Source organism: Hyperolius riggenbachi, chromosome 9 (genome assembly GCF_040937935.1).
Source record: "Hyperolius riggenbachi isolate aHypRig1 chromosome 9, aHypRig1.pri, whole genome shotgun sequence".
NCBI classification, from domain to species: Eukaryota; Metazoa; Chordata; class Amphibia; order Anura; family Hyperoliidae; genus Hyperolius; species Hyperolius riggenbachi.
Genome location: NC_090654.1, coordinates 250,972,544 through 250,986,867, shown reverse-complemented (window position 1 = coordinate 250,986,867; position 14,324 = coordinate 250,972,544). Strand labels below are relative to the sequence as shown.

The 14,324-nt window shown below is 46.4% G+C and overlaps 1 protein-coding gene across 4 annotated transcripts in view; it reads left to right on the top strand.

The window, feature by feature from the left end:
* SYT16 (synaptotagmin 16) overlaps positions 1–14,324 on the top strand; it is a 150,673-nt gene that overhangs the window by 68,176 nt on the left and 68,173 nt on the right. For 3 of the 4 annotated variants that reach the window (XM_068254277.1, XM_068254276.1, XM_068254275.1), the window contains exon 1: positions 1,758–1,843. Coding sequence is in view for 1 of the 4 variants with exons in the window: in XM_068254278.1 (XP_068110379.1) it covers positions 1,664–1,843 (180 nt within the window). In the remaining 3 variants the exon portion in view is untranslated. Of the gene's footprint in view, positions 1–1,663; positions 1,844–14,324 lie in introns of those variants that run through there. The other variant, XM_068254278.1, reaches the window with a different exon arrangement.

Sequence of the window (14,324 nt, the reverse complement as noted above, 5' to 3'; positions counted from 1 at the left end):
GTCCTTCTTTCTATGTAAATATATATATTTATCTACTAAAAAATGTGTTTGATTTATCCCCATCCTTTAAATTGACATATTACTGATTGTAAAATGTTAATTTGAAGGAAAATAAACTAGGATAGAAAGGGCCAGTGTGCTCTGAATCATAAAAAAAATATTTTTCTTATGAAATCGTTATGGTTTGCGTGACTGGGGGTGTGGCAGGGGCGGGGCTTAAGTCTCCCTCTTTCTCATCTCAAAAAGTTGGGAGGTATGCACTTTCAATATATGCAAATCACACGCGGAACACGGCATGATGCAAGAAAATGCAGCAGGCTATCCAGTTATTTTTTCCTGAACGGATCTGTATGAAAAAACAGCAGTGAACGGAAACTGTCCCACAGATTAACATTGCATACGTTTCTCAAGCGGATTAACGCAGGGCAAATCCACATGTAATGGAAACGGGCTCTGGAGACCTGTACACATGCAAGATTAAATTTAGCTGAGGCGACCAATAACGATCATAATCTGCTGATGATCTGATGTATATACAACAGCACCTGTCTGCCACCAGGTGTCCAAGACCTTTGTTCTTGACGGTCTCCCCACCTGCCGCGTGACATCACATCTTCTGCGTTGCTCTGTCAGCCCTCCGCCTCAGCACATAGCAACAGAACACGTTGTCAGCCTGTAGGCGGATTTTGCATCTGTACAACCTTGGCCCAGCAATGGGACCTGAGGAATCAGGTCCTGGGCAACATCAATCCAGCAATTCCAGCATATGGAATATGGAATTTAGTTCTGGGCACTGCATTACAGAAGGGACATTACAGAGATGAGCAACAAAAGTCATCAGAAGGTTGGAAGATCTCACTTACCAGGAAAGGTTAGATAAACTGGGCTTATTTAGTCTGGAGAAAAGATGTCTTAGAGGAGATCTAATTAACCTGTATAAATACATCAGAGGGCAATATAAAAGCTTGGCGGATGAGCTTTTTGTCCCTAGGCTTTTGCAAAGCCCCTACTATTGCTTAAAGAGACTCTGAAGCCTTAAAAAATATCTATTTTTACTTACAATTCCTATAAAGTAGCGTGGCGCTAGCTGAAACGCCGCTATCCCGCGGCTGAATGATGCTTCTTTCCCCCCAAATCCCCGGGGCAGAAATACACGACTTTCTTGATCGTGGATTTTGCTGCCCGGCGAGGCAGAGATTTCCGCTGTAGCTCTGCTTCAAGCACGGATCTCCGCCTCTCCCCGTCCCTCTCTGTGAAGGAAGACTGAGAGGGGCAGGAAGAGGCAGTGATCAGCGCCGATTGACACAGCAGAGGCAGAGCTGAAGCAGAAAGCTCTGCCTCTAACAGGAAGCGATCTCCGGATTTTTCCCCCGGGGATTTTGGGGGAAAGAAGCATCATTCCGACGCGGGATAGCGGCGTTTCAGCTAGCACCACACTACTCTATAGGAATTGTAAGTAAAAATAGATATTTTTTAAAGCTTCAGACTCTCTTTAAAAGGAAATAAATATGACAGCCTCCATATCCCTCTCGCTTTGTTTGCCCTTTAAAATAAAAGCTTGCTTGGACTTCCATTTAAATGAATCTGGCTTCTAAAATAAATGTGTTTATTAATCGACTTGTTGGTTTCAGTGTTAACAAGATTGTGCTGTTTTCTCTCCTAGTAACCCCGGAGGCCATTAGTTTCCTGTCTGCCGTGGGCGTCTTCGTTGTACTCCTGGCAATTTTCTTTCTCTTCATCAGCAAAAAACTCTGTTTCAAGGATTTTGGTGGTCTCCCGTGCCTGGAAAATCGCGGCAGAAGAAAGCGCCCAAAGGAGAAATCCGGAGTTCTTCAGGGGCTTGGTAAGTATTAGAATTGCTAAGTCTGATTCTGGTTTACATCGTGGTTTCTGTTTGTGCCAAATATTCTATTACACTGCAGAGGAAAGTATAAGACTGAACGTAAACCAACAGCTCATTACTGACAGAGGAGCACGGATGAGGAATTATGGCAATTAGGCTGATGATAGCAGTTCTAAATTTCCTCCAATCAGATTGTTTGTCTATGGCAGTAGTAGTAGAGTATTGTATCCTGTTAGTCATCAAGGTTAAAGCAGAAAGATTTGAATAAGGAAGATATAGTTTTAATGGCCAATTCGCTACGTTAATCTATTGAGTTTCCCCCAAAAAAGGATGATCCTTACCCAAAACTTTCATCTACAGCAAGTAATTAATTATTTGAACAAAGGGTAACTTTACTGCACATTCTCTGATAAATGTATCTTTTTGTTGTATGTGACTCTTGTAAGTGTCTAACTGTGCTTTCGTGTGCTCTGCTACAATACTGGATTTCATGTTGTGTTATACTAACATAATGTAAGTCGGAACTCTTTTCTGTTGTTGCCAGTTTCTGTGGTGATATATTTTTGGGCTGTTTGGAGGCATAGATGCAAAAATGTCGCCGGGAAATTTGGGCGCAGGGGTAAGCCAAAAAAGGGCTCACCCTGATCCTGCAAAAGTCCTGGCGGGGTTAGTTACTATTCCCCCTCCAGGCCGCTATGGACTCAGTGGGAAAGATTTAATTTGCTGTTGCTGGAGGCCGAATTATGCTGTTTTTAACCACTTGACCGCCAAGGGTTTTTTTACCCCATTAGGACCAGAGCAAATTTCACCTGTCAGTGCTCCTCCCATTCTTTTACCAATAACTTAATCACTACTAATCACAATGACGTGATCTATATCTTATTTTATCATTATTTTATTCTAAACACATTTTAATTGGAATAATAAGAACCAAATTGAAAAAAATTAATTATTTCTCAGTTTTCAGGCAATATAGTGTTAAAATAAATCATTCTACTATGTGGATATAGCCACACATTGTATTTGCCCATTTGTCCCGTTTATTGCAACATTTAAAATATTTTGCTAGTACAAATATAGTGTAGGTATTTCCTCCCAGTTTTGGTGAAGAAAAAGTGGGTCTTATGTACAAAAAAACGGTAAATGTATAACAATATTTATTAGGTCAACAAAATCAAACATACAGTATATAAAACCACTTAAAATGACAATAGACCGTAACCTCCACTGATATAAAATTTGTATAACTTGATAGAAAGTGAGGACCTCTATATAATTATGTACTTTTGGATAGGTTGATTATTGGTATAGATTAGATAGGTGCCCCGCAGTATAGATTAGATAGGTGCTCCACAGTATAGATTAGATAGGTGCCTGCAGTATAGATTAGATAGGTAGGTGCCCTGCAGTACAGGTTAGATAGGTAGGTGGCTGCGGCGGTGGGGAGAGCGGGCATAGTAGTTAAAACTCACCTTTCTTTCTCCGATCATCGCAGACAGGTGAGGAAGACAGGTGAGTTTAAACTACTATGCCCGCTCTCCCCACCGCCGCAGAGGGTGCGGGGCCTCTTCATGCGCGGAGCCTGGGGCGATTGCCCCACTTGCCACCCCCAAAGGCCGGCTCTGAATGGCATACGCAGGCCCGTATTTACCATAAGGCACTGTAGGCAGGGTCGGACCAGGCCACAGTAGTACAGTTTTTTCCCTCGGTGGGCCCCACCTCCAGGTCTCTGGTGGGCCCCCCCTCCTTGTCTGACAGAGCTCCAATTGCTGCCTGCAGCACAAAAATTATCTTCTCAGTGTGGTAATCACTCATGCTGAGAGCAGTGGCGTAGCTAAGGAGCTGTAGGCCTCAATGCAAATTTTACAATGGGGTCCCCCAAGCACTCTATACATAACAATTGATACAACGTACCAAAACCTGCCAATAGCAACTACAGTGTCAGAGGTGCAAGAAGGGGATGGGAAATAGCTTGTTAATGATTACCACTATTCAAAGTATCAATAGACGTGATTATAATGAGCACAGGACCAATAGAGAGGTAATACTGTAATTGAGGGAGGGCCCTTCGGGCTCTTTTTGCCCAAGGGTCCCGATGCGGTCGCAACCTCTGCGGTCACAACCTCTGCAAAGTAGGACATTACTTTATATTGAAGGAGGGGACTCTATGCAAAGTTTTTCTGGGCAGCAGTGTCTCTGAATTACAATGCTGCTAAGATCATGTACATTTGGCCCTGTCCATAATACATCATGACCACGGCCACTTTCCGATGCATGGTCACAAACTTTTTTCACCGCAATCATGGGATGTGTGGGCCCCAGGTTGAAATTTCTTTGGTGGGCCCCCTGTGTCCCATTCCGACCCTGACTGTAGGCACATGCCTACAGGCAGGGGTGCCTCTAGCTATTTTGTCACTCCAGGCGAGGAAACCTGTGGGGGACAGAAAGAGACACAAAGGAAACGGAAGGAGTCACAGGAGGACAGAAGGAGGTACACAGAGGGGCAGCGGGAGGCAGAAATGGGGAATGAAGGAGGCACAATGGGGGGCAGAAAAAAGCACAAAGGGGGTCAGAAAGAGCCACAGGGGGACAGAGGAAGGTGCAGGGGATAGAGGTGGCACTTGGGGACTGAAGAGGCACATGGAGACAAAAGGAGGCAGAGTGGGACTGAAGGAGAAACAGGAGGACAAAAGTGCCACAAGGGAACATAAGGAGACACAGGGGCACAGAAGGAGGCTTAAAGGGAGACAGAAGGACAAACAGGGCGTCAGACATGGCACAAGGGACTGAAGGAGGCACAAGGAGGCAGAAGGGGGCACAAAGGGGGAAAAACGATGCAAAAGGCACAGGGGGACACAGTGGCAGCTACCTGCAATTTACGCTAAGCAGATGCAGCAGAAGCAAGGATTAGAACACCTACAGAGGGTGGGGCTTAGTTCAGGGGGTGGGGCTTAATCCAGCATCATGGCGCCCCCAGGACCAGTGGCACTCCAGGCAGTGGCCTGTACTGCCTATGCCTAAAAGCGCCCCTGCCTACAGGCACCTGATGATGGAAAGGCAGCTCACTCCACTTCCTGAGTGCCTCCCTCCCACCTCACCTATGCAGAGTCGCAAACGGAGTGTAAATGAGGTTATTCACTCGCGTCTCGGCATTCCACTTACCAGATGTCCCTTCTGTCAGGAGTACCTCTAGCTAAGGAATACTGAGGATAGCTCTGGCTACCTAATACTAAAGGGAATCTGTAGCTATCTGTGACAGGCAAGCGAAGTAAGGGAGAAGTGACAGCTGGGACAGCCAGCACACTTGCAGTGCGTTGCGTTGGGGGTTTTTAGGTTCATGGAGGGCGTGACGGTCGCAACCTCTGCGGTCACAACCTCTGCAAAGTAGGACATTACTTTATATTGAAGGAGGGGACTCTATGCAAAGTTTTTCTGGGCAGCAGTGTCTCTGAATTACAATGCTGCTAAGATCATGTACATTTGGCCCTGTCCATAATACATCATGACCACGGCCACTTTCCGATGCATGGTCACAAACTTTTTTCACCGCAATCATGGGATGTGTGGGCCCCAGGTTGAAATTTCTTTGGTGGGCCCCCTGTGTCCCATTCCGACCCTGACTGTAGGCACATGCCTACAGGCACCTGATGATGGAAAGGCAGCTCACTCCACTTCCTGAGTGCCTCCCTCCCACCTCACCTATGCAGAGTCGCAAACGGAGTGTAAATGAGGTTATTCACTCGCGTCTCGGCATTCCACTTACCAGATGTCCCTTCTGTCAGGAGTACCTCTAGCTAAGGAATACTGAGGATAGCTCTGGCTACCTAATACTAAAGGGAATCTGTAGCTATCTGTGACAGGCAAGCGAAGTAAGGGAGAAGTGACAGCTGGGACAGCCAGCACACTTGCAGTGCGTTGCGTTGGGGGTTTTTAGGTTCATGGAGGGCGAAGTCTTGGGTGCCAGTCCTTTTTTGCCTATTGCTCCTGTGATGTAAATCTAGGCCTGGGCATACGGGTGCATAAGGTGCAAACTAGTGTGCAAAGAGATACTATACCGGGTACAGGATACTGAAATCCGAGGTCCGCAGAGCAGGGGAGGAACAGGTGGGTAAGAAACCCCTATGACAGGCTTCACATGCATCGTACCGCTTCCTCAAGATATCCAGCACTGTTATTGTACGCAATGCAGAGCAGGATCCTCCACCAGGCAACCTAGGCAGGTGGCTGAGGCCCGGTGGGTGTCAATAGGCACACCAGCCACCTTCTCTGACATCTCCCCAGTTCAGCTTACCAAAAAGGGGCACCCAAATCTACTACCTTGCCTAGGGCCCCAATACATCCTTATCCATCTTTGACTCAATGGATAATAATACGATTATATGTTCTATAGTGCTACTATAAGCACTTTCTTAAACCTGGGTTCATTACTGGGTAGAGATGGCCCGAAGTGTTTGCCGTTTAACGGTTCCCGGCGAACTTCCGGGGTTTGCGTTCGCGGAGAACCGCAAACTTTTCTGGAAGTTCGATTCGCCCCCATAGTGCATCATGAGGGTCAACTTTGACCCTCTACATCACAGTCAGCAGGCACATTGTAGCCAATCAGGCTACACTCCCTCCTGGAGCCCCACCCTGCCTTATAAAAGGCAGGCAGCGTCAGGCTTTTCACTCACTCATGTGCCTGCAGTAATTAGAGAAGGGAGAGCTGCTGCAGACTCACATAGGGAAAGCTTAGTTAAGCTCTTGTAGGCCTGTTAGCTTGCTGCTTGCTGATTCTTATTGCTAAAAAAGCACCCCTCAACATCTTTTGAGAGCTAATCTTGTTCTTGTGATCGATTTTTTTTTTTTCTTTTTTTGTGTGGCCCACTTGCATTATATACAGCCCTGTCAGTCAGTTGCAGCTGGCCTTTGGCCCCTTGGTAGTATAATTACTACTGTGACAGGTGCACATTATAATACCCATCACTGCATATACCTACCTGTTGTTCCCTGCAGTGCACCTACCTACCTACTTGAGCGCACACAGTGTCACTGTGCCTGTCCGGTACCTGCATGTGTGTGACAGGTGCACATTTGTAATACCAATCATTGCATAATTGTTCACAGTGCCTGTGTGACCGCATGCTGTGTAATATACCACTCCGATCATACCTGTTAACTGCACCTGTGTGACAGCTGCACATTGTATTGTAATACCAGTCACTGCATACCTTTCACTGCACCTGTGTGACTGCACAATGTATTAGTCAAGTCAGTGCATACCTTTCACTTCATCCCCCCGATATGGACAAAACAGGTAGAGGCAGAGGCAGGGGCGCAGTCCCAGAGGCAGTCCACCCGGCAGGTCTGTTCGAGGTTGTGCTGACCTGATTTCGTGCAGCCCTGGCCCAAAGTACAGTGCTCAGAAGAAGGCACGTCCCATCAACTCCCAAGATAGTCAGGACGTGGTTGACTATTTAACACAGAACACCTCATTTTCCGCAGCCACCAGCACTACTACTAGCACCACATCTGCTGCATTTGACACTTCGCAGGAGTTATTTGGTGGGGAAATCACTGATGCACAGCCATTCTTGTTACAACAAGATGAAGATGCTAAGCAAGTTACACCACCTCATTTGTCTGAGTTAAGCGACACTATGGATGTCATGTGTGAGGAGGAGGAGGATGAAGTACCTGCTGTTGGTGCAGTTTATGAGGTGTCTGAGGCAAGCGAAGCTGGGGAGGATGATTATGATGATACGGATGCCACGTGGGTTCCCAATAGAGGTGATGAACAGGGGGACAGTTCAGAGGAGGAGTCAGAGAGGAGTAGTAGAAGACAAGTTGCTGAAAGAAGCAGGGGAAGCTCATCGTCAGAAACAGCTGGTGGCAGTGTCTGTTGCCATGTATCACCACCTATGGACAGCCAGCCAACATGCCCTTCAACGTCGGCTGCTGAGGCCACCATAGTGCCCACACCACAGGGGGGCTCAGCGGTTTGGACATTTTTGAGTGTGTCTGCTGTAGATCAGAGCAATGCCTTCTGTTCTCTCTGCCTCCAAAAATTGAGCCGTTAAAAGACCAACACCCATGTAGGGACAACTGCCTTACGAAGGCACATGCTGAAAAGGCACAAACTGCAATGGGAAGACCACCTAAGGAAAAGCAACACACAAAAGAAAAGCCACCCTCCTTCTCCTCTTCCTCCTTCAGGTGCATCATCTTCAGCTGCTTTCTCCCTTGCACCTTCACAATCACAGCCACCCTCCTCCACTCCGCCTCTCACCTTGAGCTGTTCCTGCTCCTCTGCCCACAACAGCAGCCAGGGGTCCATGAGGGAAATCTTTGAGCGAAAGAAGCCAATGTCTGCCAGTCTCGCCCTTGCCCGGCGTTTGACAGCTGGCTTGGCAGAACTGTTACCATACCAACTGGTGGACTCTGAGGCCTTCCAAAAATTTGTGGCCATTGGGACACCGCAGTGGAAGATACCAGGCCGCAATTATTTCTCCAAAAGGCGATACCCAAGCTGTACCATGAAGTTGAGAGGCAAGTGGTGTCATCTCTGGCACATAGCTTTGGGTCAAGGGTCCACCTGACCATGGATGCCTGGTCTGCCAAGCACGGTCAGGGCAGGTACATTACTTACACAGCCCATTGGGCCATCCTGGTAAATGATGGCAAGCAGGGAGTACGTGGCTGTGCAGCAGAACTTGTGACACCGCCACAGCTTGCAGGCAGGCCTGTTGCCACCTCCTCTCCTTCTGCTACATCCTCTTCGCTGTCCTCGTCCTCCTCCTTGGCTGAGTGGCAGTTCAACTCTACTGGTGCTGCGATCTCCTCCAGCTACACAGCCCCAGCTCCCCAGGGCCTATGCTGCATGACAGGTACGACAATGTCACGCCATATTAGACATGTCTTGCCTCAAAGCGGCGAGTCACACTGGAGCAGCTCTCCTGGCTGCTCTTAACAAACAGGTGGATCAGTGGATGATCCCGCACCAACTGGAGATTAACAAAGTGGTGTGTGACAACGGCAGCAATCTCATTTCGGCTTTGAATTCGGGAAATTCAAAAACACATGAACTCTGCATGGCACATAAGGGGCTCGATTCACAAAAGAGTGCTAACTGTTAGCACGGCCGAAACGATAACGTTTTTGCGCGCGCAAAAACGTTATCGATTTCGTGGTAAAATTCGCGTTTGAGAGCGAAAACGTTATTGTTTCGCGCGAAAGTTCGCGATTGCACGCAATGCGAAAATTCGCGCGAAAACGGCCGTGCTAACAGTAAGCACTCTTTTGTGAATCGAGCCCAAGGAGAGGAAGGAGAGCCCAACCCCATCTGTGGGGTCGGGAGTGGCACGGGTGGCTATTACACTGCGGGGACCCGGCGGAACTGCACGGAGGGCGTGGATGGCATCCTCCGTGCATTTAAACGTGATTAAGGTACTTCACTTTTTTTTTACGTTTTTGGGCTCGTATGTCCTTTAAGTGTGGATGTAGACACTGTGAGCAGCGATGAACCCTTGGACTACTGGGTGCGCAGGCTTGACCTGTGGCCAGAGCTGTCACAATTTGCCAACCAACTTCTGTCTTGCCCTGCCTCAAGCGTCCTGTCAAAAAGGACCTTCAGCACAGCTGGAGGCATTGTCACTGAGAAGAGAAGTCGCCTAAGTCAAAAAAGTGTTCAGTACCTCACCTTTTTCAAAACGAATGAGGCATGGATCCCGGAGGGCTACTGCCCGCCCATAGACTAAGTCAGTCCCCGCACACAGCATCTCTGCCTGCACGCCGTGTGCCTGCCTGCCCCATGACTAAGTCGGTCTCCACACAGCATCTCTGCCTGCAGGCCGCTTGACTGCCTTCTCCGCCACCAGCAATAGGGTCCACTAGGACTCCAGGCGGATTCCTGAATTTTTAAGGCTAGCAGCGGCTGCTATAATAATTTTTCTGGTGCGTGTACATGCCTGCCTAATATTTCTGGCTGCACTGCGGCTGCAACAACAAAACAAAAGGCATGTACATGTGTCAATTCCCCTTCATGATCGTTACCTTGCCGCGGTGAAGGGGCTTACGTATCACAATGAAGCAATGACCGCCGGCTACATGAGTGTCTCAGGGTGGCACACCAAAGATAATAAGGTTGTTGCTTCATTGTGGACAGACCAAATTCGATCAGCTGAACAATCACTGTTGTTCTGTCATTGAGCTACCTCAGCCTGGCAACCATATGAGCTTGAAAACCGCTATTGCCTGCACTCTCGCCATGGTGCGCACCAGTCCAGCACAGCTGTCACAACACAAACAGCTGTTTGCGGTGCGTTACACAGTGAGTTTGGTCTGTCAGTGTGAAGCAGTACTCTAATTACACTCCCTGATTGATGTATACACATGCAAGATGTTTTAAAGCATGCAAAAACTCAGTTGTTAGACCCCTCGAAACATCTTTTCCATCACTTTTGTGGCCAGCATAAATGTTTCTAGTTTTCAAAGTTCGCCTCCCCATTGAAGTCTATTGCGGTTCGCGAACCAAAAATTGGAGGTTCAGGCCATCTCTAGTACTGGGGGGTTCAATATTTAACCTATCCAAAGTACATAGTTATATAGAGATCCTCAATTGTTAATTTATACAAATTATATATCAGGGGAGGATACAGTTTGTCATTTTAAGTAGTTTTATGTATGTTTGATTTTGTTGTCCTAATAAATATTGATATATACTTATACTATAGGCGGTGCTGATGAGCCATTCTTTTCTCTTTTCACAACGTGTTACGTTCTCTATGGCATGGCGCATGCAGTGATCTGATTGGTGCAGCACATTCACTGAGTTTGTGGTTATGTATCGATAGCCTAAGTAACAAATGTGTATAACGGAGTCCCTCTTCATGAAAAAATACTCTTCTATAGATGTAGGAGTTCATAATTATAGACCTGATGTAATTGTGGAACTTGTTAAAAGGCTTTCATTTAGATCACTATAATTAGAGCTCTTTCTTATAATCTGAAAATTACCTGATATATCTTAAAGACTACCTCAGTTTAAAAAGACAGAGCCAGTCATGCCAGACTCTCTCTTAACCTCTTGAGGACCGCAGGCTTATACCCCCCCCCCCCCCCCCCCCACCAACCCACCCCTGCAGGGACCAGGCTTTTTTTTTATTTCTATTACAATTCAGCACACTGCAGCTTTAACAGTTTATACATACCTCCCAACTTTTTGAAATGAGAAAGAGGGACACTTAAGCCACACCCCTGATTACGCCCCGTCACACTCCTAGCCAGGCATACCATAAATATTTCATAAGAAAAATATGTTGTTTTATAATTCAAACCGCACTGGTCCTTTTTATCCTGGTTCATTTTCCTTTATATTACCATTTTAAAATTAATAATCTATCAATTTAAAAATGTAAAGGATGGGAATAAAGTTTAGAGTCAATCAAGCACATTTTTAGTAGAGAAATATATATACAGGATCTTCTCAAAAAATCTGCATATTGTGATAAAGTTCATTATTTTCTGTAATGTACTGATAAACATTAGACTTTCATATATTTTAGATTCATTACACACAACTGAAGTAGTCCAAGCCTTTTATTGTTTTAATATTGATGATTTTGGCATACAGCTCATGAAAACTCCAAATTCCTATCTCAAAAAATTAGCATATTTCATCCGACCAATAAAAGAAAAGGGTTTTTAAAACAAAAAAAGTCAACCTTCAAATAATTATGTTCAGTTATGCACTCAATACTTGGTCAGGAATCCTTTTGCAGAAATGACTGCTTCAATGCGGCGTGGCATGGAGGCAATCAGCCTGTGGCACTGCTCAGGTGTTATGGAAGCCCAGGATGCTTCGATAGCGGCCTTAAGCTCATCCAGAGTGTTGGGTCTTGCGTCTCTCAACTTTCTCTTCACAATATCTCACAGATTCTCAATGGGGTTCAGGTCAGGAGAGTTGACAGGCCAATTGAGCACAGTAATACCATGGTCAGTAAACCATTTACCAGTGGTTTTGGCACTGTGAGCAGGTTCCAGGTTGTGCTGAAAAATGAAATCTTCATCTCCATAAAGCTTTTCAGCAGATGGAAGCATGAAGTGCTCCAAAATCTCCTGATAGCTAGCTGCATTGACCTTGCCCTTAATAAAACAGTGGACCAACACCAGCAGCTGACATGGCACCCCAGCCCATCACGGACTGTGGGTATTTGACACTGGACTTCAGGCATTTTGGCATTTCCCTCTCCCCAGTCTTCCTCCAGACTCTGGCACCTTGATTTCCGAATGACATGCAAAAGTTGCTTTCATCCGAAAAAAGTACTTTGGACCACTGAGCAACAGTCCAGTGCTGCTTCTCTGTAGCCCAGATCAGGCGCTTCTGCCGCTGTTTCTGGTTCAAAAGTGGCTTTACCTGGGGAATGCGGCACCTGTAGCCCATTTTCTGCACACGCCTGTACACGGTGGCTCTGGATGTTTCTACTCCAGACTCAGTCCACTGCTTCTGCAGGTCCCCCAAGGTCTGGAATCGGTCCTTCTCCACAATCTTACTCAGGGTCCGGTCACCTCTTCTCGTTGTGCAGCGTTTTCTACCACACTTTTTCCTTCCCAAAGTCTTCCCACTGAGGTGCCTTGATACAGCACTCTAGGAACAGCCTATTCGTTCAGAAATTTCTTTCTGTGTTTTACCCTCTTGCTTGAGGGTGTCAATGATGGCCTTCTGGACAGCAGTAATGAACCAGGCTGGGAGTTTTAAAAGCCTCAGGAATCTTTTGCAGGTGTTTAGAGTTAATTAGTTGATTCAGATGATTAGGTTAATAGCTCGTTTAGAGAACCTTTTCATGATATGCTAATTTTTTGAGATAGGAATTTTGGGTTTTCATGAGCTGTATGCCAAAATCATCAATATTAAAACAATAAAAGGCTTGAACTACTTTTTTTTTGTTTTATGAATTCCCACCCTGGGGCCTGGGTTGTGTGGCACTGCTCATCGGGCCCCAGAATCACTCGGGCCCCATACACCCCCCCCCCTTCTGTGATGCCCTATTGGCGGCCCTGATCCTTGGGTTACAAGGGCATAAAGGAATGATTTGCATTGCCAAACAACTTGCAGTATGGGTGTTACTTTTTCGCTTATGTGGATTTATATGGAGACCTTTCAGTTGGGGACTTTTAAATACCTTTAGGCCCACTGCAAAAATATTGCGAATCTGGTTTTCCATATCCCAACGGGGTAGCTTGTTACAGTCATCACAGTTGATAGCTTCTGTAGAACTGAAATGATCAATTGTAACTTACACTGGGTACAAACAGAAAATCATTAAATGTCAATGTTATTTGTATGTCATATCCAATAAAGACCTTTCAAATGCTTGTTTGGCTTCCTTCTTTTCCACCTGTTTTTGCATGTCCTTCTGTACTTGGGTTATATCTGCAATCAGCTGGAGATGCCTCTGCTTCCCTGTCTGTTACTGTTACTAACATCCTTGTCACTTGTGTTCTGCTTTCTTTTCTGGGACTCGGTGTCATAGTCCCTTCTTGTCTCGATGTCTTTTTGGTTCCAAGTACCTCCACTTTACCTTCATTCACCAAGACGCAGTGAGTCTATTGGATACTAAAGCTAAAGTGAGAGAAATATGGAGGCTGACGTATTTGCTTCTGTAACGATCGGTGGGCGCAGAGAGGTCTGATTACCGGTGACCTGCAGCGTCACGGGGAATACAGACGTATACTAGATTATATGTGATCTGCAGTATCACCGATAATCCAATATACTAGCTAACCTCTGTTCACCGGAGTAGAGTGTAGTGTTTAGGTGTAACAGTAAAACTTAGAGGACTAGGCCTCAGTACAGTAAGACGTACTGTACAGATTACTTCCGCAACCCTGAGCTCTCCAAGACGGGAGGAGTCAGACTGCTAGCAGGAAGTATCTTCTGAAAGTCACCCTCAGGCGGAAGGGTTACTAACAGAACGAGGAACCTCCTCCAATGGTGAGGTCGGTTCTCGAGGTCGGACAAGCCAGGTCGTACACACACAGACAGATAAAGTACAAGATCGAGAGGCTGAGGCGGAGTCAAAGTACAGGCAGGGTTCGGCAACGGGGTATCAGAAATATCGGAGTACAAAATCAGGAGGCAGAGGCGGAGTCAAGGTACAGGCTGGGTTCAGCAACGGAGTATCAGAGATAACGAGGTACAAGGTCAAGGTTCAGAAGGATAGTCGAGGCAGGCAAAGGTCATAACAAATAATCACAATCAAACTAGTACTTTAAGCTATCAACAAATCTAGCTTAGTGTAGGATTACAGCTCCAGCTGGTCCCGGCACACTAACGGATCTGACTAACGGATCTGGGTGCTCCCACGTATGTGAACGCAACGCCAGACAAGGAACAAATGAACAGCTAGCAGTATATATACATATCCTCTCTCCAGCACCTCCCTAAGTGCTGGACCAATGAGGTGTGGAGCCAGGATCAGCTGACCAGCCTGGTCAGCTGACCCCT